Raw genomic sequence first — 26,125 nt, 5'->3', positions numbered from 1 at the left:
TATAACCGTAAATAAAATGTGTTATTTTTGGTAACACATACTTGTTTACACATGTACGTATGTTAACAATTTCCAATCTAATTAAAATTAGCTCCACTATTACATGTGGATCTAAAGACAGCCAGTTGGAGCTCATGTCCACCAATCAAAACCGTACTTGCAGAATCCTGCCAGTGATTTAAAACTAACAACACTGCGTAGTCCCCAATGTCCAGGTAACATTTCGTCTGTAAATAATAATTTAAATATTGACCAGTCACACTTCGCCTTTTATAACGTTATTTGGGAGCATACAAATTCTAAAAATATCGGGCGAGTCTATTTTAGTGGCTGCAGTACAGCGAACCATACCAATACGTACCGGGTGGGTTATCAGTCTTCAATTTTACATTAAAAATTATTTATTTATTTATAAAATTTAAAAAAACTAAATCAGTCTTCAGTTTTACATTACAAATTATTTATTTTATAAAATAAAACGTTTTAAGGCATTCGTAATTCACACGAAACATGTCGTATACCCTCAGGATAATTCGGAATGTTTTCAAATTATTTTTAAATTACTGGCAGGATTCTGCAAGTAAGGTTTTGATTGGTGGACATGAGCTCCAACTGGCTGTCTTTAGATCCACATGTAATAGTGGAGCTAATTTTAATTAGATTGAACAATTTCAAGATATACGACTGGCTGCTCCTAGGTGATGACCAGGTCACCAGTGCCATACATCCAAGGAAAAAACAGCACGATCGAAGTCAATTACACTATGATGTATTGTTCACCTGACAATCATTTGTCTGTGATGCGTAAGTTAGTTAAAGTGCAAAGGCTGTAAATAACTTGTAGTCGAAAAAGATGTTAAAATTTGCTTAAAACCTGGTTTTTTAGGATGTGTAGGAAATAGAATAATACATCCGTGTCCGTTAGATATCAATTATCTTACAACTTGTTGTTTAAAAATGTATCAAACTCGCTTTCGCTCGTTAAGATACATGTCAAAACAACTCGATAAATGGTATCTAACGGCCACTCATGTATTATTCTCTATTTCCACACAACTGTCCAAAAGTAAATGATCAAATTCTATCCTACTTGTACTTGCTATTCTCTCTATGGTGAAGTACATAATTATAAAAGATTCTTTGTTGCTACATCGAAAGCAGGACACTCGCAAATTAATAGAGATTATTATACGAGCTTGTGTGTCGTACTGATTTTACGAAACAAGTATGTATATTACAATTCATGAAGCATTCAGACTACAAGTCTGTGTCAAGTTTGTGTTTTAGTTCAGTCTTAGAGAGGAAACTCACTACGTTTTCCAGTTTTGTTATATGCACCATCCCAGACAGAATAACATATACTATGGCCTTTGATACACCAGTATTTGTGCACTGGCTGGAACGAGAAATAGCTCAATATCCCCAGCGACGGGGATCGACCTTAGACCGACCACACATCAGGTGAATGTTTTACCACTGGGCTATGTCACACCCTCACACATTGGTATCAAAAGTGTAACACATCTGATTTTCACTGTCCAGCAAAGACATAACCAAGTCAACCTCACTGGCTGCAACCCAGTCGACCTCACTGGATGCAACCCAGTCGACCTCACTGGATGCAACCCAGTCGACCTCAGTGGATGCAACCCAGTCGACCTCAGTGGATGCAACCCAGTCGACCTCAGTGGATGCATCCCAGTCGACCTCAGTGGATGCAACCCAGTCGACCTCAGTGGATGCAACCCAGTCGACCTCAGTGGATGCAACCCAGTCGACCTCAGTGGATGCATCCCAGTCGACCTCAGTGGATGCAACCCAGTCGACCTCAGTGGATGCAACCCAGTCGACCTCAGTGGATGCAACCCAGTCGACCTCAGTGGATGCAACCCAGTCGACCTCAGTGGATGCAACCCAGTCGACCTCAGTGGATGCATCCCAGTCGACCTCAGTGGATGCAACCCAGTCGACCTCAGTGGATGCAACCCAGTCGACCTCACTGGATGCAACCCAGTCGACCTCAGTGGATGCAACCCAGTCGACCTCACTGGATGCATCCCAGTCGACCTCACTGGATGCAACCCAGTCGACCTCAGTGGATGCAACCCAGTCGACCTCACTGGATGCAACCCAGTCGACCTCACTGGATGCAACCCAGTCGACCTTACTGGGTGCAACCCAGTCGACCTCAAAGGATGCAATCCAGTTAACCTCACGGGATGCAACCCAGTCAACCTCACGGGATGCAACCCAGTCAACCTCACTGGATGCAACCCAGTCAACCTCACTGGATGCAACCCAGTTAACCTCACGGGATGCAACCCAGTCAACCTCACGGGATGTGCAGGACATAATGGTTTCAGATTGGTATTAGTTTTCAGATGACAATAATAATTCACCTGTCAACATTTTGGTCACAACGTGGTCATTCTGGTCAAAATGGTCACCACACTGGTCACAATGTAATTTTAATTTTAATTTAGAGAATCAATTTCTTTTATTAATACACATTTCATTTTTTTAATGCTTAGCAGCTTACACAAAGCTGGGTTCAAGCTGGAACAAACTTTGTTTGAGCTAATTTTCAGATATATCGAGTATTTCTTTGAAAATTATTAAAATGAGGTTAATTAGAAAATATTTTATTAGCCAAACAAGTCAGTATTGCGTCGTGGTTCGCTATGCAAATTTCAAACATTGCTATACAATTCTAAAATGTTAAATAATTTTATTTGCTCATCAATTTTTTCAAACTGAAATAAACTATCACCAATCAATATTTTTAAAACACATTGTTCCCTGAAAATATATTACAAATAATTAAAAATCTGCCTTAAATAAACTGCAACTTAAAAATAATACAATCCTGGGAGAGCATGCCTCCAGTTCCCCCCCCCCCCCCCACCCCTTTAAATGGCCTGCTGCTTTCGACTTGTTTAGGCATAACCTGATTAATGTCAATAAAAAAAAAAATGAGACATATTTTGTTGATAGTTCTTGGGGTTTTTATTTGATAGCTTAAAATGATTTAACAATAATTCTTATTTTGTAACCAGTATTAATATGTATGTAAGTCGATGACAAAAGGATATTTTAATCCAAACTCCAAATAAAGAGCTAACAAATATACAATTCGTTTATGAATACTAGATTCGCTGTCATTATTAAGTTTGCTGTCAATAAACAGAAACGAATTGAATAAATTTATTTTCTCTCATAAATTTCACTCTCTTTTCTGAATCACTCACACTCAAAACACCAAAGCACATGTATACAATATATTTCTGAATATAAGATTTGCGGCCATTATTATATTTGCTGTTTACAAATAAAATGAAGGGAATTTAAATTTTAATCAAATTATTTTCTTTCTCATAATTTCACCTAGTCACTCACCCTCAAAACACCAGAGCATATACATATACATGTACCAACTGTGCAAAAATTAAGCAAACTTGGATAATTTTCTCGTCATGAATACATAGCCTGACCTCTGACACTTTTCCCACAATTCCATGAACCGGCATGAACATCTCAGCAGCCAATCACAGCAGGCTAGCTCTGGGTGGTCAGAAAATTTCGCCAAATTATTTTTAAAATGCTAAATCTACAGCTATTTTGCAACTAAATAAAAATTATTACACACATTTCTTTCCGCCAAATTAAAATAAAATTCGCCAAAAGATCCTAAAATTCGCGCGAATTTGGCGAGTGGCAGAGCTAGCCCTGCACAGGGAACAATATTTCAAAATCTTTGTTAACAGGAAGTTGCTTCACACGAGCGGTACTCTAATAACCAAGTGATTGGTTACATGAATTATATTTGCCTAACCGGCGAGTTGCCTAACCATAACACATGTATGCACCCTACTGTTCTATAAAAAAAATTGATATTCCAAAATTAATTTCAAACATATTGATTTGCAATTGATACAGTATATTTAAGTTTCCAAAATTAATCTTGTAATTTAAAAAAAAACGGCTTACCAAATACTACCAAATCAAATCCCACAGATGACAATAGTAACATATGTGGCTAAAATGCCTACCTGCAGCATATCAATTGACATAAACGCCACAGATATAAATGCTACCACCCCTCACCATTAAAGTGAATCGGAAAACATTGGGGGTGAAGCTGCTCATTTCTGAGATAATGGGTAGCATCTATGACTACGCTAGTTTCACACAAAATTTTAGGACTTTTGTTTACAGGTACCCCATACATGTTCCAAGCACAAGGCTACTTGACACAGTGGTACTAGATGAAATAAAATTGCATACATTTTTTGCCCCGATGAAACTTTTTTTTTTTTTTACAACCAACACACACACATTTATCACCAATCACAGGACTTGTGGTGTTAACTTCTCTATCAAAAGTTGGGTGCACCTCAAACTTTGACCCAGCCAGAAGTTATTTGGTTTAGTGCTATTTAGGGACCGTGAAATAGGTCTGGTTTTGAAGAAATTCCTGTTTACAAAACAGGGCACAATATTTCACACGAACCGCCGTTCTGTTCGCGTGTCGGTTACGCGAACCGCAAATTGGTTACGTCATGGCCTGTAAACGTTCAGAAATTAAAACTTGCAAACTTCACGATTACAGGACGTTTATTCATGCAGACATACTACTAGTATTTCGACAAGTGTTTTCGGCTGAATTTTAGATACTTGATGCGCAGCAAATCAGTAAACAATGTTATATTTCAACAGTTGTAATTTGCAACCAGTTAAAGTAAATGCTCAGTATAGAGTCGAGCCAAAAGTTTTGAAGAAATGTGCTCAGACCGCTGGGGACGGCTAAATTATCTGCTGTTATTTTATCTCTAAAGGAATATATGTAGACATAATATTGGATTGGCTATAATTTTGCACATGTTAAAAACAGTTTTAACGTAAACAGGAATCCAAAAGTGTCACAAAAAATTTAAAATACTAACATCGCATTATGAGCTTTAAAAAACCCAAACATTTGGCACGTATCTGTAGTATATAAGTACCATCGATAAAGTGAAAGTAGCATAGCCACCGCAAAACGGAATCCTTCGAAATTATTATGTATATATATTTCAAAGGCGTAGCGCCCATTACGCATGTGCGTAATGCAAAAACAAAATCCGGGAATAGGTCGAGGCTGTCTGTAGTTGTTCTATAAAATATCCTCTTAAAATTGACTCGAAAAAAAGATTTAAAAAAAAAATAAAATAAAAAAACTCCGAAAAGGCTCAGATTGCATCTACAGACGTCCTGAGTTTCAAACTTTTCACCGGGGAAGGCCCCCCGAATATCCCCGCTCGGGTACGCCTTTGGCGTGCGTAATGCTAAGAAAATGTCTGGCTACTCCCCTGTATTTTATTTCAGTACTGTGGCTGATATTCAGTTCTTTTATAATATTGTTAACTTTAGCAAGCATTAAAGACATTTCTTTTTTGTCAAATGTTTTCTTTTGTATTTGTTTTAACTTTGTTTCAGCTAAAAACTATGTCTTTAAAATATAATTTCAACGTAATTTTGAGGTAACCGATCAGGTAACCCACGGGTTACGCAACTATAATTCACGTAACCGAACAATTGGTTACCTAGGTAAAAACCATGTGAACCAACTTCCGGTTCCCTCAGATTTCGAAATATTTTCCCCTGCAAAAGATCCGGATTTGAAGTGTTTCACTGTAATTTATTTGGAAGTTATTTGGTTTAGTACTACCTACAACTTTTAAAACGTAGTGGTTCTCCACGTAACCTACTGGCGGTTCATATAAAATATAAATAGGCGTAACCGATACATAACAAAACACAAGTTCACGTGAACAATTGTGCTCTGCAATGAAACGGTCAATATCATCCGTTGTCATGGACATCCTGTTGCGGTCACTTGATATCTATTTCGGTTTTTTCCCTGAAGTACACACTTGTACTAACTGTGCACAATTATTTTCCTTCATAAATAAAAATAATTATATACTACGCTGAACAAACATACAAATATAAACATCGAAACAAAGCCAATCATTATACGATTTTGTCCATCTCCAGCGGAACGTTAATAGATCTGGAATAATGAGAGATCAATTCTCTCCGAATGGCGTCATATTCCTTGGCCTTCGTGTACAGAAGAACACCAATGGTAACAGTCACGGTTCCTAAGCCACTGAGAAGCGTCACTGGGTTTCCGAACACAATCACAGACAACCATATCAAAAAGGCTCGTTTTACAGTGTTAGCCACACTGAAATAAGAAAAGAGAAAATTATAAATAATGAATTATATTTTCAAATTATGTTAGGGATATCTATTTTCAAATAAAAGCTGAAATGATCTTTTAAAAGCTGAACATTCTTTATAAAAATTAAACAAAGGTTATATTTTGCATTTCAGATCAAATACAGTCTTATGCAAATGACTGGCAACTGTAACTGGTGAAATGACTGGCAAAGCCATCATGGTTTGTATATCATACATGTATATAAAGTAAAAGTTTGTGTTATTTAACGACGCTACTAGAGCACATTGATTTTTTATCTTATCATCGGCTATTGGACATCAAACATATGGTCATTCTGACATTGTTTAGAAGAAACCTGCTGTCGCCACATAGGCTACTCTTTTACGGCAGGCAGCAAGGGATCTTTTATTTGCGCTTCCCACAGGCAGGACAGCACAAACCATGGCCTTTGTTGAACCAGTTATGGATCACTGGTTGGTGCAAGTGGTTTACACCTACCCATTGAGCCTTGTGGAGCACTCACTCAGGGTTTTGAGTTGGTATCTGGATTAAAAATCCCATGCCTCGACTGGGATCCAAAACATGTATGTTGAATAGTGAAAACATAAATCATTCCATGTGACTGATACACGTAGGCAGCGAGCATAAATTAGTCAAACATCAGATTCTTTTAACATCTGTCATACAATAACTGATACACGTAGGCAGCAAGCATAAATTAGTCAAACATCAGATTCTTTTAACATCTGTCATACAATAACTGATAAACGTAGACAGAAAGCATAAATTAGTCAAACATCAGATTCCTTTAACATCTGTCATACAATAACTGATACACGTAGGCAGCAAGCATAAATTAGTCAAACATCAGATTCCTTTAACATCTGCAATACAATAACTGATAAACGTAGGCAGCGAGCATAAAGTAGTCAAACATCAGATTTCTTTAACATCTTTCATACAATAACTGATAAACGTAGGCAGCAAACATAAATTAGTCAAACATCAGATTCTTTTAACATCTGTCATACAATAACTGATAAACATAGGCAGCAAACATAAATTAGTCAAACATCAGATGCCTTTAACATCTGCAATACAATAGCATATTACATAATTACAATATGTTGCTTTATGTTAATCGCTTAAAATCTGAAACAATTAAGCTTCGCCGATTTTTCCCCCTAGATTTTTTTTTAAATTATTATTATATATACCAATTTTAATTTTTAATTACTTTTCATGACCCAATTTCAAAATTCCCTGACACAGAAGGCTTAGAAAATGACACTGCAAATTTTACAAATTTGCATGGGGCGGGACGTAGTCCAGTGGTAAAGCACTCGCTTGATGCACAGCTGGTCTAGGAACAATGACCACTGGGCTATTTCTCATTCTAGCCAGTGCACCATGACTGATATATCAAAGGCTGTCTTTGGTATGGTGCATGTAAAACATCCCTTGCTACTAATGGAAAAATGTAATGGGTTTCCTCTCTTAAGACTATACGTCAAATTACCAAGTGTTTGACATCCAATAGCCGATGATTAATAAATCAATTCGCTCTAGTGGTGTTGTTAAACAAAAGAAACTTTAACGTTACAAATCTGCAGACCAATATGACCTCTGTAAACTGACAAATGATAATAAATAGAGATTATTATACGAGCTTGTGTGTTGTACTGATTTTACGAAATGAGTGTCAGGATTTTTTTTATTTCCCGAGCAAAGAGTGAGGGTAATACATGAATCCTGATACGAGTTTCGTAAAATCAGTACGACTCATACGTGAGTGTAATAATTACTTTATTATCCATATTATTATTGTTGTTTTCTTTATGAATAACAAGACCCAACTCAAAATGTTTCAGCCACAACTAGAAAGAAACGATGAAATGACGTATATTTCAAATGCACAGTCTGAGCTAGGACTGGAGAAGGAACGTCATGTGATGACGTCGCTTCCCAAAATTACGTCATCACATATAATATTACACGTGTGCTTCGTATGATTATTATTAACTCGGTTATGTTGAACCATATGGATAATAACAAAAACTAAACAATATACATTTACAAACCTGTGCGTGACTGGAGATATATAGCCCATCAGGACGTAGGCAGTGATACTTTGGAAATGAAAGAAGATGCCGTTGAGAATGAGAGCTGACATCAACGTGTAGTCTATAGACTTGCGTATTGCTGGAAAATCCATCATTATAAAACACGCAGGAATCTGTACAACTACCGATGCTATACTTGTGTAGAACTGCAGCTCTGCAGGTCTGAAAACAAGAACAATTAAATATCATGTTATGTTTTCAAGGCTAGCCTAAATACATTGGGAACGGGGTCAGTAATAAAAAGAATTTGGACGAAGTACAGACCTCCACAGATGATTGTTTTGTTGGTGCAAATTTGTTTGACATCACCCGTATTATCATTCAGGTAGATTTTGAATTTTTTCCCACAACTATGGTTGCCCTCCTTATTTGACAATGTGCCCATTAAATTGGATGTTGATGGCAATAGAAAACTGATGCCATACCCGGTTTACCAGCATGCCTTTCCCATACATTCTATGTTGTTTATCAGGCCCGTAGCAGGGGGGTGGCCAGGGTGGCCCGGGCCCCCCAATAATTATGGCTCTTTTTTTTTTGATAACCATTACATCTCTACTGAATATAAAAGTTGTAGCGAGACTAACGGATCGAGATTAACAGCGAGAGTTACAGTAACGGGCAAATAACCTTTGAATCATGCCCCCGGACCTACCAAATAATATGACAAAAGGCATCCATATTAAACAAACTGCATAGGCTAGTGCCGAAAGCAACAGGGTAAACTTGTTTTGTTTGTGAAAACTTGCTATGGAAAATTTGCCTTAATGCCCGTCCAACTTGCCTTGGTGTCCTAATGTTTGTTATTAAACTGCTCCCCACTCCCACCCCCACCCCCCAAAAAATAATTAAATTCATATCTATTCATGTAACATTTACTAAACAAGTCTTTTATTTAATATTTTAATTTTTAAGAACATAAGGGTTTAAGACATGATCAGCCCTTACATTAACTTCTTAATCTAGGAGCCAGATGGCGCGTACTGGCATACGACCAATTTGTCGCAATGTAGAGGCCCGGACATGATACAAACCACTAATTACAGATTGAAAATGTCACATTGAAAGTCACCAAAATGCTAAGTGGAGAATAAGCATTTATAAAGATAATTTAGTTTTTGGCATGTTGTGCACTTCAGGCTACAGTTTCGTTTTTAAACAAAGTCCAAATTTCTAATAAAAAGTCTGCAAAATTAAATATCCATATCAAATTATGTTCATGGTTTAAAAGAAGGGTCACATAGCTGTTGACCTACTAACCGTGTAATTTCACACAGGGGTGGGATGTAGCCCAGTGGTAAAGCGCTCACCTGATGCGCGATCAGTGTAGGATTGATCCCCCTGTCTATGTGCCCATTGGGCTATTTCTCATTTCAGCCAGTGCACCATGACTGGTATATCAAAGGCTGTGGTATGTGCTATCCTGGGGGATGGTGCATATAAAAGATCTCTTGCTACTAATGGAAAAATGTAGCAGACTTCCTCTTTAAGAGCCAAGTGGTACAGCGCTCGCTTGATGCGCGATCAATTTGGGACCGATCCCCGTCAGTGGGCCCATTGTGCTATTCCTCGTCCAGCCAGTGCACCACGACTGGTATATCAAAGGCCGTGGCATGTACTAGCCTGTCTGTGGGATGGTGCATATAAAAGATCCCTTGCTGCTAATCGAAAAGAGTAGCCCATGAAGTGGCGACAGTGGGTTTCCTCTCTCAATATCTGTGTGATCCGTAACCATTTGTCTGATGCCATATAACCATAAATAAAATGTGTTGAGTGCGTTGTTAAATAAGACATTTCCTCCTCCTTCAATATGTAATGTTTTTAATTTTGAATACTTGCAGAATGACTTTTGGTAGTTAATCTTTAGCTGATGAGAAACATGCATTCAGGGCCAGGCCTCAGAATTAAAAAATTGTGTAAGCCATTTATGGGTTACACAAAAACAAATTTAGGGTAACCCATTTCATTTTTGCGATGATAAATGATGTTGTTAAAGAGTTATCTCTCCATGTTGAATACATCACCCATTTAGAAATAGTTCAACTGCCATGCAACCCTGCTTTAAATTGTCACATTCCAAATTACCATGGCAAATACAAACCAAAGCGAAGTATGGGAAAGAGGTTAAGTAGTAGATGCATACTTACGTATATCTATACTTTTCTCCACTTATTAGCAGTTTGGAATAAACATTTTGTAAACTGAAAACAAGGAGCATTTGTTAATATCAAATTAGGCAATAATTCAACGAGAAAATATACCAAATTTTACTTTTTATGACCAAGAAACTGTAATTAGACTTACAAGATTTAAAGTTGTGTCATGTTGACTGGTCTTCAGTGTTGCAGATTTAGTTTTTTTAAGTTGACCTTTTTACAAAATTAATGACTCTTATCATTATCAGGGGCGGGACGTAGCCCAGTGGTAAAGCGCTCACTCGATGTGCGGTCAGTCTGGGATCGATCCCAATCTGTGGGCCCATTGGGCTGTTTCTCATTCCAGCCAGTGCACCACGACTGGTATATCATAGGCTGTGATATGTACTACACTGTCTGTGGGATGATGCATATAAATGAAAAAGAGTTCCCCATGAAGTGGCGACAGCAGGCCAATATACATGTGGTCCTTAACCATATGTCTGACGTCATATACCGTAAATAAAATGTGTCGAGTGCATTGTTAAATAAAACATTTCTTTCTTTCTTATCATTATCAATCTTATGTATGATTTTCTAAACCCTAACCCTAACCCTAAACCTAATCAATCTTCTTTCTGGAGAAGACCCCCCATATCCCCTGTCGACTGCAGTTGCATTCATCACACACACATTGTAAATATTCAATTCTATAGCACCATACCCACAAATGTCTTTCTGGCAGAAACCCTGGCTAGTGTTGAACCAACTGCCAGAACACTACCATCTTCTGACACTATGGACTGAGGGTTTTGGTTGCAGTCACTATTGGTATTTGTGTGATCCCTCATTTCTTTCCATCAGTATATTAAAGGGACAGACCCTAGTCTTTAAACACTAAGGCATATTTTTCACCTAGACCCTAGTTTCAACCCATAACAATGGACACTAAGTTTGGTTAATTTACAAACCTGTAACAAATTTGGATACAATAGAGTCTGTGACATTGAAATACCCATAAAAAAACATAGACTAAAATGTGCTTCAATAATCATCACTTCTCAGGCGCATGTGCGTTTTTAAAAATATGAAAAATGGATTATGTGGCCAGTATGACCAGAAACACTTCGGTTGTACAAAAATGGATAATCTAAACAATAAAATATAAGTAATGTTTGATTTCAGTGATCATAAACAGCTCTAACAGTAACAAATATGCCTTAGTGTTTAAAAACTAGGGTATGTCCCTTTAACTCAAACATCTTTATATTGTATGGTTGTCATAACAATACACATGAATAGGTAACAAAATTTGACAGCCCCCCAAAAAAAACCCTATACTCACAACAAAGACATTCTTGTGCATGTACTGTACACAATGATATTGAGGGGAAAATCAAATTGTTCTCTAGAAAAAATTATTTATCATTAAGATATGACATCAGTTACAAACTTTAAACATTTACAAACGTTACAGTTGGTTTTAGACCATTTTGTTGGGTGCTAATTAACGTTTTTCTGTGAGTATTTATTTTTGCCTCAGACATATTTAATACGCAAAAAGTTTTAATTATTTCCTAAACACAAAATGTTTACATTTTGTTACATTATCTAAAATGTTTTGGGGTTTTTTAATTACTAGTTTAAGAAGGTATTTAGCCAGTTCTTACCAGTAAAAAAATAATAATTTAAAAACAATATCATAACGTATAGTAGTACATTAACTGCAATAGTAACAAAAAGAGATTTTTAAAAGAATTTTGTAAAGCAATAAAACTCTAGCACTCACCACTCTGTTAAATTGGTAGCTAAAGCTGCTATGAATCCCTGTAAATTAAAACTGAGCTCGTAGGCTGAACACAGTGCGAGTCCCATCATGATTGGAATAAGTGACAAGAACGTGTAAACGCCAGTCAGTTCGCCTATCAACATTCGAGATATGAACACGGTGAAGAGCGGAGCCGAACTTTTCACGGTCTCCGTAAAAGACACTGCTACAAACTTCAAGGCAACCAGTCCCAGAATAACAGTGGAGAATCTGAAATGATAACATTTTTACGACTTAGCAGGCCCTTAGGAATAAGGTGGGGTGTGTGAGGTGGTTGTGCACCCCAATTTCAGGCCAAAAACCTTTACATTTTCTTCTAAGTACTACATACGTACACATGTGTGTATGTGTATGTGTGTGTGTGTGTATGTGTGTGTATATGTATGTGTGTGTGTATGTGTATGTATATATATACTGAACAAAATAAGAAACTTCCGCTAACTTTGCTTGAACATAACTTGATGAAAACAAACCGGCGGAATAATTGTTATATATGCGTTTAAAGAGTGTTCCATGATGCATCGTTTGGTGCAAAAATCATGGCCATAGGTTAACAGAAACTGGGAGAAATTTTGACCAAGTGTGGTAGGGGTTAAAAAAAACCTCACCCACTTAATAACGGGTATGACCACCTCTTGAATTGACCACTGCAGTGCATCGCAGGCCCATAGAGTTGACTAAAGTGTTGATTTCTGTCTGTGGAATATTGTTCCATTCCTGAATGAGCGCTTGACAAAGTTCGTTGACGTTAGCGGGTGGGTTGGGACGACGCCTCAATCGTCTGTCCAGACTATCCCAGACATGCTCGATGGGGTTGAGATCAGGACTTTTAGCGGCCCAGTCATCAATGAAATCAATGTTATTTGTCCTAAGAAAATTTACAGTGTCTCTAGCTGTATGAGAGGTGGCATTATCATGCTGAAAAATCGAGATGTTGGCGTTGTTATGGAACAGAGGAATGACGTGATGAGCGAGAATGTCATCGCGGTAATGTTGAGCATTTACATTGCCATCAATGACGACTAATGGTGAACGATAACCATGGGCAATGGCTGCCCAGACCATGACACAACCCCCACCCCCGAAACAATCTCGTTCAAGAACACAACAGTCAGCATAGCGTTCATTTCTCCTACGGTAGACGCGCACCCTGCCATCTCCATGTTGTAAAGAAAATCTGGATTCATCCGAAAAAAGAACGGTATTCTAGCATCGCCGTATCCAACGAGTGTGTACATGTGCCCAATTAAGACAATTTAGACGATGATGTTACGTTAAAATTCATCCGACGTAAGGACGTTGTGCATGTAAACCATTCTCCCGCAGACGATTACGAACAGTTTGCCCACTGATTCGGTTATTATGAAGCCCAGGTGTGTTAGCAGCAGCAGCAGTGGCAGTTTGGAATCGATTGCGTAAATGCGTGTTCATGATATAGCGGTCTTGACCACGCATTGTAACACACGGACGTCCACGACGTGGCATGTCGTTGGTGCTTCCTGTCGTTCGAAAGATTTCGTATCGCTCGACTAGAACTCAGTGTTCTAGCTAGGATTTGAGGAGGGCAGGGTGCTCACTTATTATTAGGGCACTTTCTGCGGGAATAATTGTTTATGAAGGCAGTAATTTATATACCATAACCGAAGAAAAAACCGACCCAAAAACCTAACAAAATATTCAAATTATTCTGTCGACATGCCAGCATCAAGCATGCCAATCGCCTGTTCACGTAAATTATTGGGTATTCTTGGCATACTAAAAATGCTACAATGTAAAAAACTTTAATTTTGTTACAAATTTTGAAGCGTTTTCGTTCACTTGACAACAATGTCAGTAAGACAAGTATAACAAATGAACCGAATACTACATGGGACATGTCGAACCATGCATGCACGTGCAAATTGAATTTCACGTTGTCGAAGATTAACAGTGCAAAAATAATCGATAAAATGCATGAATCCTGATAATACTGCGCAAGGCTAATACTACCTATATAATTTCATTACACAATGAATTCTTTAACACAACAAGTACTATATGTACAAATCGGAAGTTTCTTTTTGTGTTCAGTATATATATATATAATTATATATATATATATATATATATATATATATATATATATATATATATATATATATATATATACATGTGTGTATATATATATACATGTGTATGTGTATGTGTGTGTGTGTGTGTGTATATATATATATATATATATACACACACATATATATATATACATGTGTATATATGCATATATATACACATATATATATATACATGTGTATATATGTGTATATATATATATATATATATATAGAGAGAGAGAGAGAGAGAGATATAGAGATAGAGATATAGATAGATATAGATAGATAGATAGACAGATAGATAGATATACACACACACACACACACACAGTTGAATCCCGTTGTCTCAAACCCCGTCGGTGCTCGAGAAAGTGTTCGACCCATCAGGTAGTTCGACCGAAAAATTCGGTCAACATTGGATATTTCCGTAACATCAGTTAGAAAGTTGAATTAGATGCATATTATTTTGGTAACTGCAAACTTTAACATTTTATCAAGGTGTTATATAGCAAAATATCAGAGTGAAAGAATTTATTAGAAATTACTCTGATTGTGTGATGCAGAAGCCATTGTCAGTATTAATTAAATGTGTGGTTGCGGAAGTGACGACAGCTGATTAACTCGCCCATTGTTTCATTTAAAACTGGTCTTGTAGATGTGTTCAAAGTAACACTTCATGCAGAGGACATTTTGTGCACTAATTGTTTGATTGGTATCACAGTTCATCTAACAACTACCGGAACACTAGTTGTACTTGAAAGCCGCTTAACAAACAACATGACAAGTATGGTAAAGAAAGGATTGCATGGCTATTGTTGCGATTCCCAGATTCATCTATAGCTCGTTCCGCCTAAATAATTGATCCGAAGTTTGTACTATCCAACTGCGCAAGCGCAGCAATTGTTGGTCCTTTTCGGTGGTTTTCCATTTGATATTTGATGGATCACCAGTTCGAGGGAAATATAGCTAATAACACAGATGGGACCGATAATTTAGTTCGAGCGAAGGCGTATAGTCGACCCTGGGCGTGTTCGACCCATCATCAGTTAATATAAGGGTTTACCGAACAAAAAACTCGGGACTTCGTTTTTGGTTCGAGCATTGCGGTATGTCCGATCCTTCTGAGGTCGAGCCAACGAGATTCTATTTTGTGTGTATATAGATATAGATATATAGATATATAGCGTTGCGGTGTGTTCGATCCTTCCTAGGTCGAGCCAACGAGATTCTACTTTGTGTGTATATATATATATATAGATATAGATATAGATATATACTTAACCAAAAAAGTTTAGCAAGTTTTTGTAAATGACTGTTGCTTCCAAATAAATTAAAATAAAGTGAGAAAACTTGGTAATATGTTAGTTGCATATGCCCTGTCTCTTTGGGTAATGAAAAGAACACCATTTGTCATATCGCATGCCGCTATGTGTACTGCGCGTGCAAACGCGGTGCGCTCGTGCTGTCGCAGAAGCGCGTGCAATACGGATGTATTGAAATCACATTTTGATGCACTGAACCAACATTATCCAAAAACAAAAGGAAGAATTTATGCTGTTATAATGGGTCGCCGTCCAGGCTTAACGGAAAATCAACGTCATGAAGCAATGGGATGGCTTAACGCCGGCCAATGTGTACACGACGTCGTTCAGTACTTTCGTGTTCATGACAGTACCATATCACGACTCTGGGCAAGTGCGAGATCGACCACGTTCTGGTAGACCACGATTAACTACTCCAAGGGAAGATAGGTATTTAGTGACGTCATCTCGACGTCACAGGTTCGAAAGTGCTCCTCGTTTAGCCTGTATTTTGCAGCAAACCACAGGCACTAGAATTCATGCTCAAACTGTCCGTAACCATCTCCATGCTGCTGGATTACAAGCACGTCGCCCTGTTGTTGCTGTTCCCCTGACAGCGCGTCACATTCAGGAATGTCTGAGATGGGCCAGAATACACCAACACTGGCGACGCAGACAATGGGATCAGACGAATCCAGGTTTTGTGTTCAGTTTGCGGATGGTAGGCATCGTGTATGGAGGCGACGGGGAGAACGATATGATGCAGACGTCATTCAGCATGACCGATATGGCAGTGGCAGCGTCATGGTCTGGGCCGGCATTCATGGTGGAGGTAAAACAGATCTCGTTTTCATTCACGGAAACATGACTGCTCAACGTTACTGCGACGAAATCATTACACCAGTGGTCATTCCATTCCTGCAGCAGCATCCTGGCTTTATGTTTCAACATGACAACGCTAGACCACATACAGCTAGACTAACCACTAATCTTCTTGAGCGGAACCACATCCAAGTGTTGAACTGGCCACCAAAGTCCCCTGACTTGTCCCCAATTGAGCATGCATGGGACCTACTGGGCCGTAGGGTACGCGAAAACCATCCTCATATCCTTAATGTACATGGCCTACAAATTGCTCTGAACCGGGAATGGAACGCAATTACTGTTCCTGAGATTAATGGTCTCATTAGAAGCATGAGACGACGATGTACTGCTGTCATCAATGCCGCCGGTGCACACGCACATTATTGAGCCTCTCTCAACATTTTGGTAGATGTACCCCTCCGTTTCATCAGTCGACATTAAAGTGATGACGTTGACACCGTGACAACGTGTTACTGCTGGCTACATTCAGAAATGCTGTATCAATGAAATAATGTGTACAAATAACTTCAACATCCAATCAGGTTGTCTGTATTTCATATCTTGTACGTAATTGCTAAACGTATTTGGCACAGTATAGATATAGATATAGATAGATATATAGATAGATATATATATATATATATACATATACACACACACACACACACAGTAGAATCTTGTTGGATCGAACTGGGAAGGGTCGATTCCACCGCAACACTCGAACCAAAAACGAAGTCCTGAGTTACACTTAAATGTTGTTGACCCAATGGTTAAGTAGAACTACCCAATGCATCAAACTCTTTCTTGAGCACCGATAGGGTTCGAGCCAACAGGATTCAACTATATATATTAATATATATAAATAAAAATAAAAAAAAACTCAAAAATATTCTTGGGCCCCCTCACTATGTGTGCTCCCCTCCCCACTCCACGATATATTATACGTATGGGTCTGCTTAGTTTGAAGGGGGGGGGGGGGGGGAGGGAATCTAGCTCAGTTAGTAGAGCTCTCAACTGAGGTGCTTTGGTCACAGGAATGAATCTCCTCAGTGGACCCATTTTCTGATTGAGCTTTTCCCCTTCTCAACACAGCCCCATTACTGGTGTATCAAAGGCCATGGTATGTGCTGTCCCACCTACATATAAAAGCTCCCTTGCTGCAAACGCAAAATATTTAGCAGGTTTCCTCTCTAAGACCATGAGTCAAAATTACCAAATGTTTGACATCCAATAGCTAATGATTAATACATCAATGTGCTCTAGTGGTGTTTGAGGGAATGGTAGTTCGCTGAGGATCCAGTTTTAACAGCTTTCATGACATACCAGTTGCGTAGCACTGGGTGGAATGGGAAAAAACCCCAAACATTACCTCATTGTTCCTACTAGGATCATGTTTCTCCAGAAGTTGGGGGGTTTCCCCTCTCTGTCGATGGGCGTGTACATTCCCAGTGGGAGATACATCTGTATGAAACCAAAGATTGTGGTCATCACCATTTGCATCGCACCTGTCAACAGATAAATAAATACACCATCTTTAATAAAACAGTCATCACATACATACATACATACATACATACATAAATACATAATAAAATACAAGAAATTAAGGGCAAGAAAACAAATGAATAATATTTATGTGTATTATTATTAATTAATGCATATAGTAAAATAATGTTGGGAATCAGTTGAAATTTTGTCATCAATCATCAGTTAAAATCAGTTTTCACTAAACAATTAGCTTTCAATTACACAATTGGTTAGAATTATATGAATGTAAGAAGGATATGTGCCCCTGTTGTTCACCGCACAGAACTTCTAGATTATGGCAGACAAACTCCCATGGCTAGTGATATTCAGTGTTGGGCTAGTAAATAACAACTATCACCATGCCCCATGGCTAGTGAATTTGTTTTGTCAAAGTCTGTTTTGTAAATATGAATATCCTGCCCCCACCCCTCCTCAAATCTAAGGGGTTTTAAAGCTCTATCTCCTTCTTTACGTGACATATCCAATTATTCCTATTAATAAAATTGTATTTATTTAAAGTAGGGCTAGTTCATTTTTAATCATGGCTAGATGGCCAGTAACTTTTTTAAATCACTGATCCCATGACCAGTGGATGTTTAAACATTCTAGAATCCGAGTGAAATTTCTCTCTTCAGCCGTAACATGATAAAGCCGATATCCTATATCATTAACTAATTATTCAGGGCTACCTCTGGAACTCGCCAAATTCGCCAATTGCAAATTCTGAAAGCAGTTGACAAATTTTATTTTAATTTGGCAAAACAATTTCATGTAATAATTGACATTCTATAGAAAATAATTGTTGATTTCTGCAATTTTTCAAGTTTAATAAGACAATTTGGCAAAATATTCTGTTCACCCAGAGCTAGCCCCGAGTTAGTATTTTCATCCTGCAGTCCATAAAACTTAAGGGGGAAGCTATTATTTCTGTTATTTCAACTATTATGGTATCAATACTACCATTGTTATTGTAGGATGACCTACAGGTCAAATGAACATTTTGTTGTAATGCAATGTGACATCAAAAGTAATAATCTGCTAGTATACGTTTATGAATTTGCTTTAATCGGTCATCATAATCGGCCAATAGAAACAGTGGTTGCAGGACAAGATTGATTATTGGAACATCACTGGTAAAATACACATGTTGTATGTAGCAACACATAATATACTAGTTATGTAGAACTAGGAAACAAAAGAAATGCAAAGTGCATAATAATAATAATAATAATAATAATAATAAAATGTGTTGTTTTAGATTACAAAATAGATAGAAGATCACAGAGTTTACAATTTCAAACACAACAAAATTCATCAAACTGCTAAGTGTATGTTTCAAAATGGAGGGCCTTTGCAGTTAGTCCTACCATAACTGCTAACTTCTGTTTAACAATTTTGAATTCTGTTTTAACATTTTAGAATTGTGTATTGTCACACACCAAAGCTAGGTTTGGATCTGGTGCTATCAAAATATAGCACGTTTTCTGTCGTCTGTTGCTATATAGTCCTTCCCAGCAGTAAACGTCATTTTTGTACTGTGGTATGTACTAAAATTCTAGTTATTTCTGAAATGATTATTTTTAAAATTACACACCAAAGTAGTGTTTTTTTCTTATTTCCAAAACACTTTCACTTTTTTCCTTATGTCAAATCAAACTGAAATTATTTTTAAAAAGCAATGTTCATGGTGTGTTTTGTCGCATTCGATTCAGTGCATTTCTTTTTTGAAAGGTACCATACTCACCAGACAAAGGCCTAAAATGTGCATAGTGAATCTTGATGCAATACTGAACAATATGTTCCTTGCGACCACACGAGCAGAAAACTGAACATGTCCCAGAGCAAGACTCTTTTCTGGGGTTTTTTTAGGGAAGATTCTTCTGCTACATTGTTTTATTTGTTTAACACTAATGACGAGACAATAAACAGATCAAGCAACAGTCTTACCCAGTAGAGTGGGATCACCTTTGAGTGTTGACAGGATGTACTTGTTCAGAAAGAGCGTACAAAAGCTGAAGAAGTACCAAAGCAATAGAAAGACGAACGCCCGCACATTAAGAAGTCCGAGCTTTTCCGGGTCCTCACTGTGGCTGATTGAACGGGTCCGAGAGATAACTCCATGCTTTTTTTTCATTTTGTTACCACTTTCTAATAACTGGGCATGCAGGTCACCCGTCTCTGTCCTTTCTTCTATCATCATAGATTCAGAAGAGAACACTCGGTGATTTTTCTTAGTGTTATTTAAAACCATCTATGCTCGTTACTTTTTCCGAACTGATGAATAAAACTTTTTGGGTAACATTCTTTTCTTGCCTTTTCAATCTGGAAAGAAAAAATATTAATATGAAAACATAAAATATCCAATATATACATACATGTGTATTTTGAAAATCTACCATAATTTTGTTGATTAACTAATTATGAAACTAACTTAATAGCGGCTCAGATAATAATTGTCATTCATGAATTGCCGTAGGTCAGAGGCTTTTAGTATTTTTATTTGGTACGGTACTATTTTTGTGCTGGATAAAAAAAATTAAAAAGTAAAGTCTGTTTTATTTAACGATGCCACTAGAGTACATTGATTTTTTATCTTATCATCGGCTACTGGACGTCAAACATTCTGACACTGTTTTTTAGAGGAAACCTGCTGTCGCCACATAGGCTACTCTTTTATGATAGGCAGCAAGGGATCTTTTATTTGCACTTCCCACAGGAAGGATAGCACAAACCATGGCCTTTGGTGAACCAGTTATGGATCACTGGTCGGTGCAAGTGGTTTACACCTACTCACTGAGCCTTGCAGAGCACTCACTCAGGGTTTGGAGTCGGTATCTGGATTAAAAATTCCATGCCTTGACTGGGATCCGAACCCAGTACCCACCAGCTTGTAGACCAACGTAATAGCAGGGCACGAACTTAACAGCGGCCCAGATGATACTTGTCATTCATGAATTGCCATAGGTCAGGGGCTTTTAGTATTTTTATTTAGTAGTATTTTGCTGCTGGATAAAAATTATTGCCATCAGTTGATAGAATAATTTTTGGGTTTTAATTTTGTGTTTATTTGCTAGTTTAAAATTGCTGTAGGCAGATTCACAATTCCCAAAGGCAGGGTTAGAAATTAATAAATATTTGCACTGGTTTTGGGGACTAGCAGCCTAGAAAATAAGTTAATAGTCTACATTCAAACCTACGTGGTTTCTAGCAAATTGTTAATGAAAACAAATTACATAGAAGTAGTGTATCATGGAGAAATAGCCTGACAGTTAACATCTTAAATTTGGATCATAGGCAAAATGTTTATAGAACTTTACAAATTACAATGTAGATTTTGCCTATGCCAAAAAGTTAAACTTAAAACCCTTCAAAAATTGCCTAAGTACGGTAACAATTTCTTAAGTTCGAGCCCTGTAATAGAATGGATTACAAAAAGGGTGGGATCTAGCTCAGTCAGTAGAGCATTCATCTCATGTGCTTTGGTTGCAGAATCGAATCCCCTCTGTGGATCCAGTGGCATGAACATTGTTAATTTGTAATGATTTGTTAATTTTACATTCAATTAGTTCTTTATAGTATTCGGATGTAAAATAAGTAAAATAATGTTTACAATAACAAAATGGTTTGTTATTATACAGGGTTAGCTCTGGGTGAGCAAAATATTTCGCCAAATTGTTTATTAAACTTAAAAATTGCAGAAATCAACCGTTATTTTCTAAACAAATGTCAATTATTACATGAAATTATTTTGCCAAATTAAAATAAAATTCGCCAACTGCTAGACCTAGCCCTGTTATTAAAGTACAAAACGAGCATAAAATTACAAAATGGTAATGGTTACATTACAGTGAAATTTGATTTATTTTAAAATAATATTTTAAAAAATAATAAAAAATTATTGCATTCTCATATCAGTATCTTCATTTTAATAACCTTAATATACAAGTTTTGCGGAGTGATCCCATTGGTGTTAATTTCACAAACGTTCGGCGGCTTAGCCGTTACCCACAGTGACAGTTGCAACGTGGCTCATTTCGTGACCGGTGATTACCTAAAACTTTTTAAAATGGTGATTACGAATACAACATTAATGCCAAACTTTTTTTAAAATGTGTAAACAATCACATACGATAAATGTGTATTTTCAAAAATTATAATGATGATTATTATCTGTTAAACTTTGAAAATATTTGTGTTTTATCCAAGCCTAAAATTACATCGCGACACGAATTCTGTAGACTGGTTTGTTTGATTCGTTGACAATAAATGGGTACCAAGCGTTTCATAAGAATATGTCAGAACGAGACTATGGTTAACTTCGGGCAACCTCGGTGAAATCAGCCCGAGTACTCTTCGAGAGCTAGACGAACATTTGAAGGGTTAAAGGCATATTGTCACAGACCACTGACCTATTTAATGGTATAACAAAGTATTACCTGAACAAAAACAATTTGATTTGTCCCTAAATGTACTTTATTCAACTATCTTCATAAACACCATACTCCATTTATTATTATGACATTTTGTAAAAATAATTTGAATTATGGCAATGGTCCATAATTCAAAAACTAAAATTGCCGAGAGGCTTGACATGGATTTCACTCCAACATGGTTCAGTTGAGGTGATGCAATAGCTAGATTTGGTTTCCAACAATTAATGTAATTTTTAGTGGGGTTTTTTTTAGTATGTGGCCTCAATAACTGAATAAATATCTTGTCTTGTCTTGTCTTGTCTTGTCTGTAATTTTTAGTTATTATCCATTTTTAGAGAAATGATGTCCTTAAATCCGTGACAGTATGCCTTTAACTTATGATTGCTCTTTCTGCCACGGAGAGTGACGGAATTGCTACCTACCACTGGCTAGGCAAAGATTCCCGCTTTAATACGTTTGACGCTAAATACCACTAATACCCTCACTACAGGAACAGCTACGGTGAAATATCCCGTGCGTCATAAATGTTTACGTTGTATTAAAGTTTATTTTGTTTAAGGACATGTTGAGCACATTGCTTTATTAATTATCGACTATTGGGTGTCAAACATTTGGTCATTCTGACATATAGTATTAGAGAGGAAACCCGCTATATTTTTCCATTAGTATCAAGGGATTTTTTATATGCACCATCCCATAGACAGGATAGCACATACTACGGCCTTTGATATATAATATACTAGTCATGGTGCACTGGTTGGAACGACGGAGATCGATCCTAGACTGACCGCGCATCAGGCGAGTGCTATATTCCGCCCCTATTTACGTTTTGTTGCCATGAATTTGGATAATTTGTTTTGTTTTCACACACACATGCGCACACACACACACACACACACACACACAAACACACACACACAAACACACACACACACACACAGGTTTATTATATTAAAGGAAACCGAAACCGACCGCTTAAATCCAGAAGCGTGAACTACGTACGCAATTAAGAACAATTTTAGAGGACTTGCCAAACCTTAAACAGTTTTAAATCTGAACGACAAAACCGTAAGTCATAATCAGTACCGTATCTCTGCACAGTGCAGAGTCGAATGGGTATTTGGCAAAATAGTAGTTGATTCCGTGATTCTCTATTCAGTGTCTCATCTATAGCAGGACAGTCGCTATCGAGGAGATCTTTTACTGGAGATTTTGCACTGCCAAACAGAGGACTGCCACTAGTCGACCAAAACTTGTACCAGAAAGTCTCAATCTCATTAGAATAAGTACAGCTGTGATGACATATAGAAATTAATTAATTAATTAATGTTTAACGACACCCCAGCACGACAATGCAATGGTTATTTACTAAGGTAAATGGAAAAATGAAGTGATGATCTACACCAATATACAAATTCAAGAGTTAAATTAAAACACAGTGTAAAGGACTGAACTCATAAATCACTGTACATGTTATAACAGTGATGCTATCAGGTGTTCTCTAGAGAACACTTCGAGTCTCGAGCTAACACCATATAGGTAGGGAATACAATTTTACACAGTTCGTACAGCACACACCGCATTCCATACCTGTGATGTCAGCTCGAGTGTCTTCCATCGCTGCACTGTAGCACCAAAGCACACTCGAGCTAACATAACATGTATGGAATGCAATGCTACACACTTTGTAAAGCTCACAATGGATTCCGTACCTGTAGTGTCAGCTCAAATGTCCTCTAGCGCTGGTCTCTTATAGCTAGCACTAGAGAACACACGAGTTAACGCCAAAGGTTGGGAATACAGTGCTACGCAGTTTGCACAGAACACACTGGATTCCGTACATGTTGTGTCAGATCGTGTGTCCTCTAGCGCTGGTCTGTTATAGCTAGCGGTAGAGGACATTCGAGCTAGCACCACATCTACGGAATTCATGTACTACACAGTTTGTACAGCACACACTGGATTCCGTACATGTTTTGTCAGCTCGAGTGTCCTCCATCGCTGGTCTGCTATAGCTAGCACTAGAGGACACACGAGCTAACGCCAAAGGTAGGGAATACAATGCTACAGTTTGCACAGCACATACTTAATTCCGTACATGTTGTGTCAGCTCGAGTGTACTCCAGTTATAGCCAGCGCTAGAGAACACTCGAGCTAACATAACATGTACGGAATGCAATGCTACACAGTTTGTAAAGCTCATAATGTATCTGTATCTGTGATGTCATCTCGAGTGTCCTCCAGCTGGTCTGTTATAGCTAGCGGTAGAGGATATTCGAGGTAACACTACAGATACGGAGTGCAATACTACACAGTTTGCACAGCACACACTACATTCTATATATGTGATGTCAGCTCGAGTGTCCTCCTGCGTTGGTCTATTATACATAGCGTTAGAGAACTCTCGAACATAACAAAACATGTATGGAATCCAAATTTCGTGGCCTGAGAATTATAGGGTTCTATCTGCAATTTTTCCAAAAATGAGTTATCCATCCTATTTGATAGAAAATAAAATTATCTACATAGTAAACAGTCCTAGAATATGGTATTGCACGACACAGTTGTTATATTAAAACTATTGCAAAGACCTCTCTATGACTCCGATATGGCAGCTCCAAACTTCAAATGTCGATTTCTCAAAATGAAGTTTTGTGCACAGAGAACCTTACAATTTTCCACCCACGCAATGCTACACAGTTTTTAAAGCTCACAATGTATTCCATACCTGCATGTGATGCTAGCTGGAGTGTTCCCCAGCGTTAGAATGTTATTGGTAGCGGTAGAGGACATTCAATCTAACACTTTAGGTAATTAATTCTAGTTCGGGGTCTGATTGCCCATGTCAAGTCCAGTGTCCGAAGAGTGGGAGTGGGGGCGGGGTGTGGTATGGCATGGTCCCTACCTTTTTCATGCACCAATTTGTTTTCGGAATTTAATTTTAAAATGTTTGTGTCAAACCAATGCCATTAGCCTATATTAATTCATTGTTAACTGAAGAAAACTTGCTTGTGACTCTGTGGAAGATCTTAGCTATTAGAGATGTTCGGGTCAGTCCATGGGACTAGGAGAAAAGTGCCATTGGTTAGAGGTAAGTTATGTGTGAGAAGACAAGAACCTTCACACATTTATAGCAAGCATGTTGAACTTCTCTACTAGCAAAACTGACAATAGTTCATTAAAAAAGGCTCTTTTATTTTAATGAACTAAGTCGACAGCCGCTTATCAATGGAAAAGTGGAATTTGGTTTTTTAAAACTACATTCCCTGGAATATTTTTTATTATTTAAGCATATAGAACAGAAAATCCAATTACGTTTGGTGCATATATGACGCCGCACTCCGCATTGGTTTCACTACGCTGGCTTATCCAGGTCAAAAACAGAGCCAGTATTTTGAAAGTGGGACACTTTTGACGGGCTTGTACCGATCTCGGTTTTCATTGGCTTATCACAAGTATAGAATTCCCCAACAAGAGATCACGTGAGATTTCGCAATTTTTGAACAAATTTAACTGTCTTGATTGAGGGGTCGTCTCATATCTCCAAAACATATTTATATATACGCCTTTCCAGGGGTCGGTGAATGGGGGATTTTCCTTG

The 26,125-nt window shown here is 37.7% G+C and overlaps 1 protein-coding gene across 2 annotated transcripts; it reads right to left on the bottom strand.

The window, feature by feature from the left end:
* Positions 1–5,514: 5,514 nt before the first annotated feature.
* Positions 5,515–22,320, bottom strand: LOC121389636 (solute carrier family 35 member E2A-like). Of its 2 annotated transcripts, none has more exons than XM_041521280.1 (7): positions 22,025–22,320; positions 20,039–20,413; positions 17,934–18,069; positions 12,271–12,519; positions 10,494–10,547; positions 8,308–8,511; positions 5,515–6,229 (listed from the first exon to the last, which is right to left on the bottom strand). In XM_041521280.1, exons 2-7 carry the CDS (start codon positions 20,340–20,342, stop codon positions 6,013–6,015), a joined length of 1,164 nt encoding a protein of 387 aa, XP_041377214.1. In that variant the 5' UTR covers positions 20,343–20,413; positions 22,025–22,320; the 3' UTR covers positions 5,515–6,012. The 2 variants fall into 2 exon arrangements, with proteins under 2 accessions (XP_041377214.1, XP_041377215.1); XM_041521281.1 differs by having other exon boundaries at positions 22,143–22,320.
* Between the last annotated feature and the right edge of the window lie 3,805 nt (positions 22,321–26,125).

The sequence above is a fragment of the Gigantopelta aegis genome, chromosome 15 (assembly GCF_016097555.1).
Source record: "Gigantopelta aegis isolate Gae_Host chromosome 15, Gae_host_genome, whole genome shotgun sequence".
Lineage (NCBI taxonomy): Eukaryota > Metazoa > Mollusca > Gastropoda > Neomphalida > Peltospiridae > Gigantopelta > Gigantopelta aegis.
The sequence above is the reverse complement of the archived record's forward strand: the minus strand, read 5'-3'. Positions and strand labels throughout refer to the sequence as shown.

Excerpts from the sequence above, each read along its gene's own strand:
- LOC121389636 (XM_041521280.1), bottom strand. The coding sequence starts at position 20,342 with ATGGTTTTAAATAACACTAAGAAAAATCACCGAGTGTTCTCTTCTGAA. Across the intron at positions 12,520-17,933 it reads ATCCTAGTAGGAACAATGAG|ATTCTCCACTGTTATTCTGG; the intron begins GTAATGTTTGGG and ends TTATCATTTCAG. Across the intron at positions 10,548-12,270 it reads GCTACCAATTTAACAGAGTG|TTTACAAAATGTTTATTCCA; the intron begins GTGAGTGCTAGA and ends CCTTGTTTTCAG.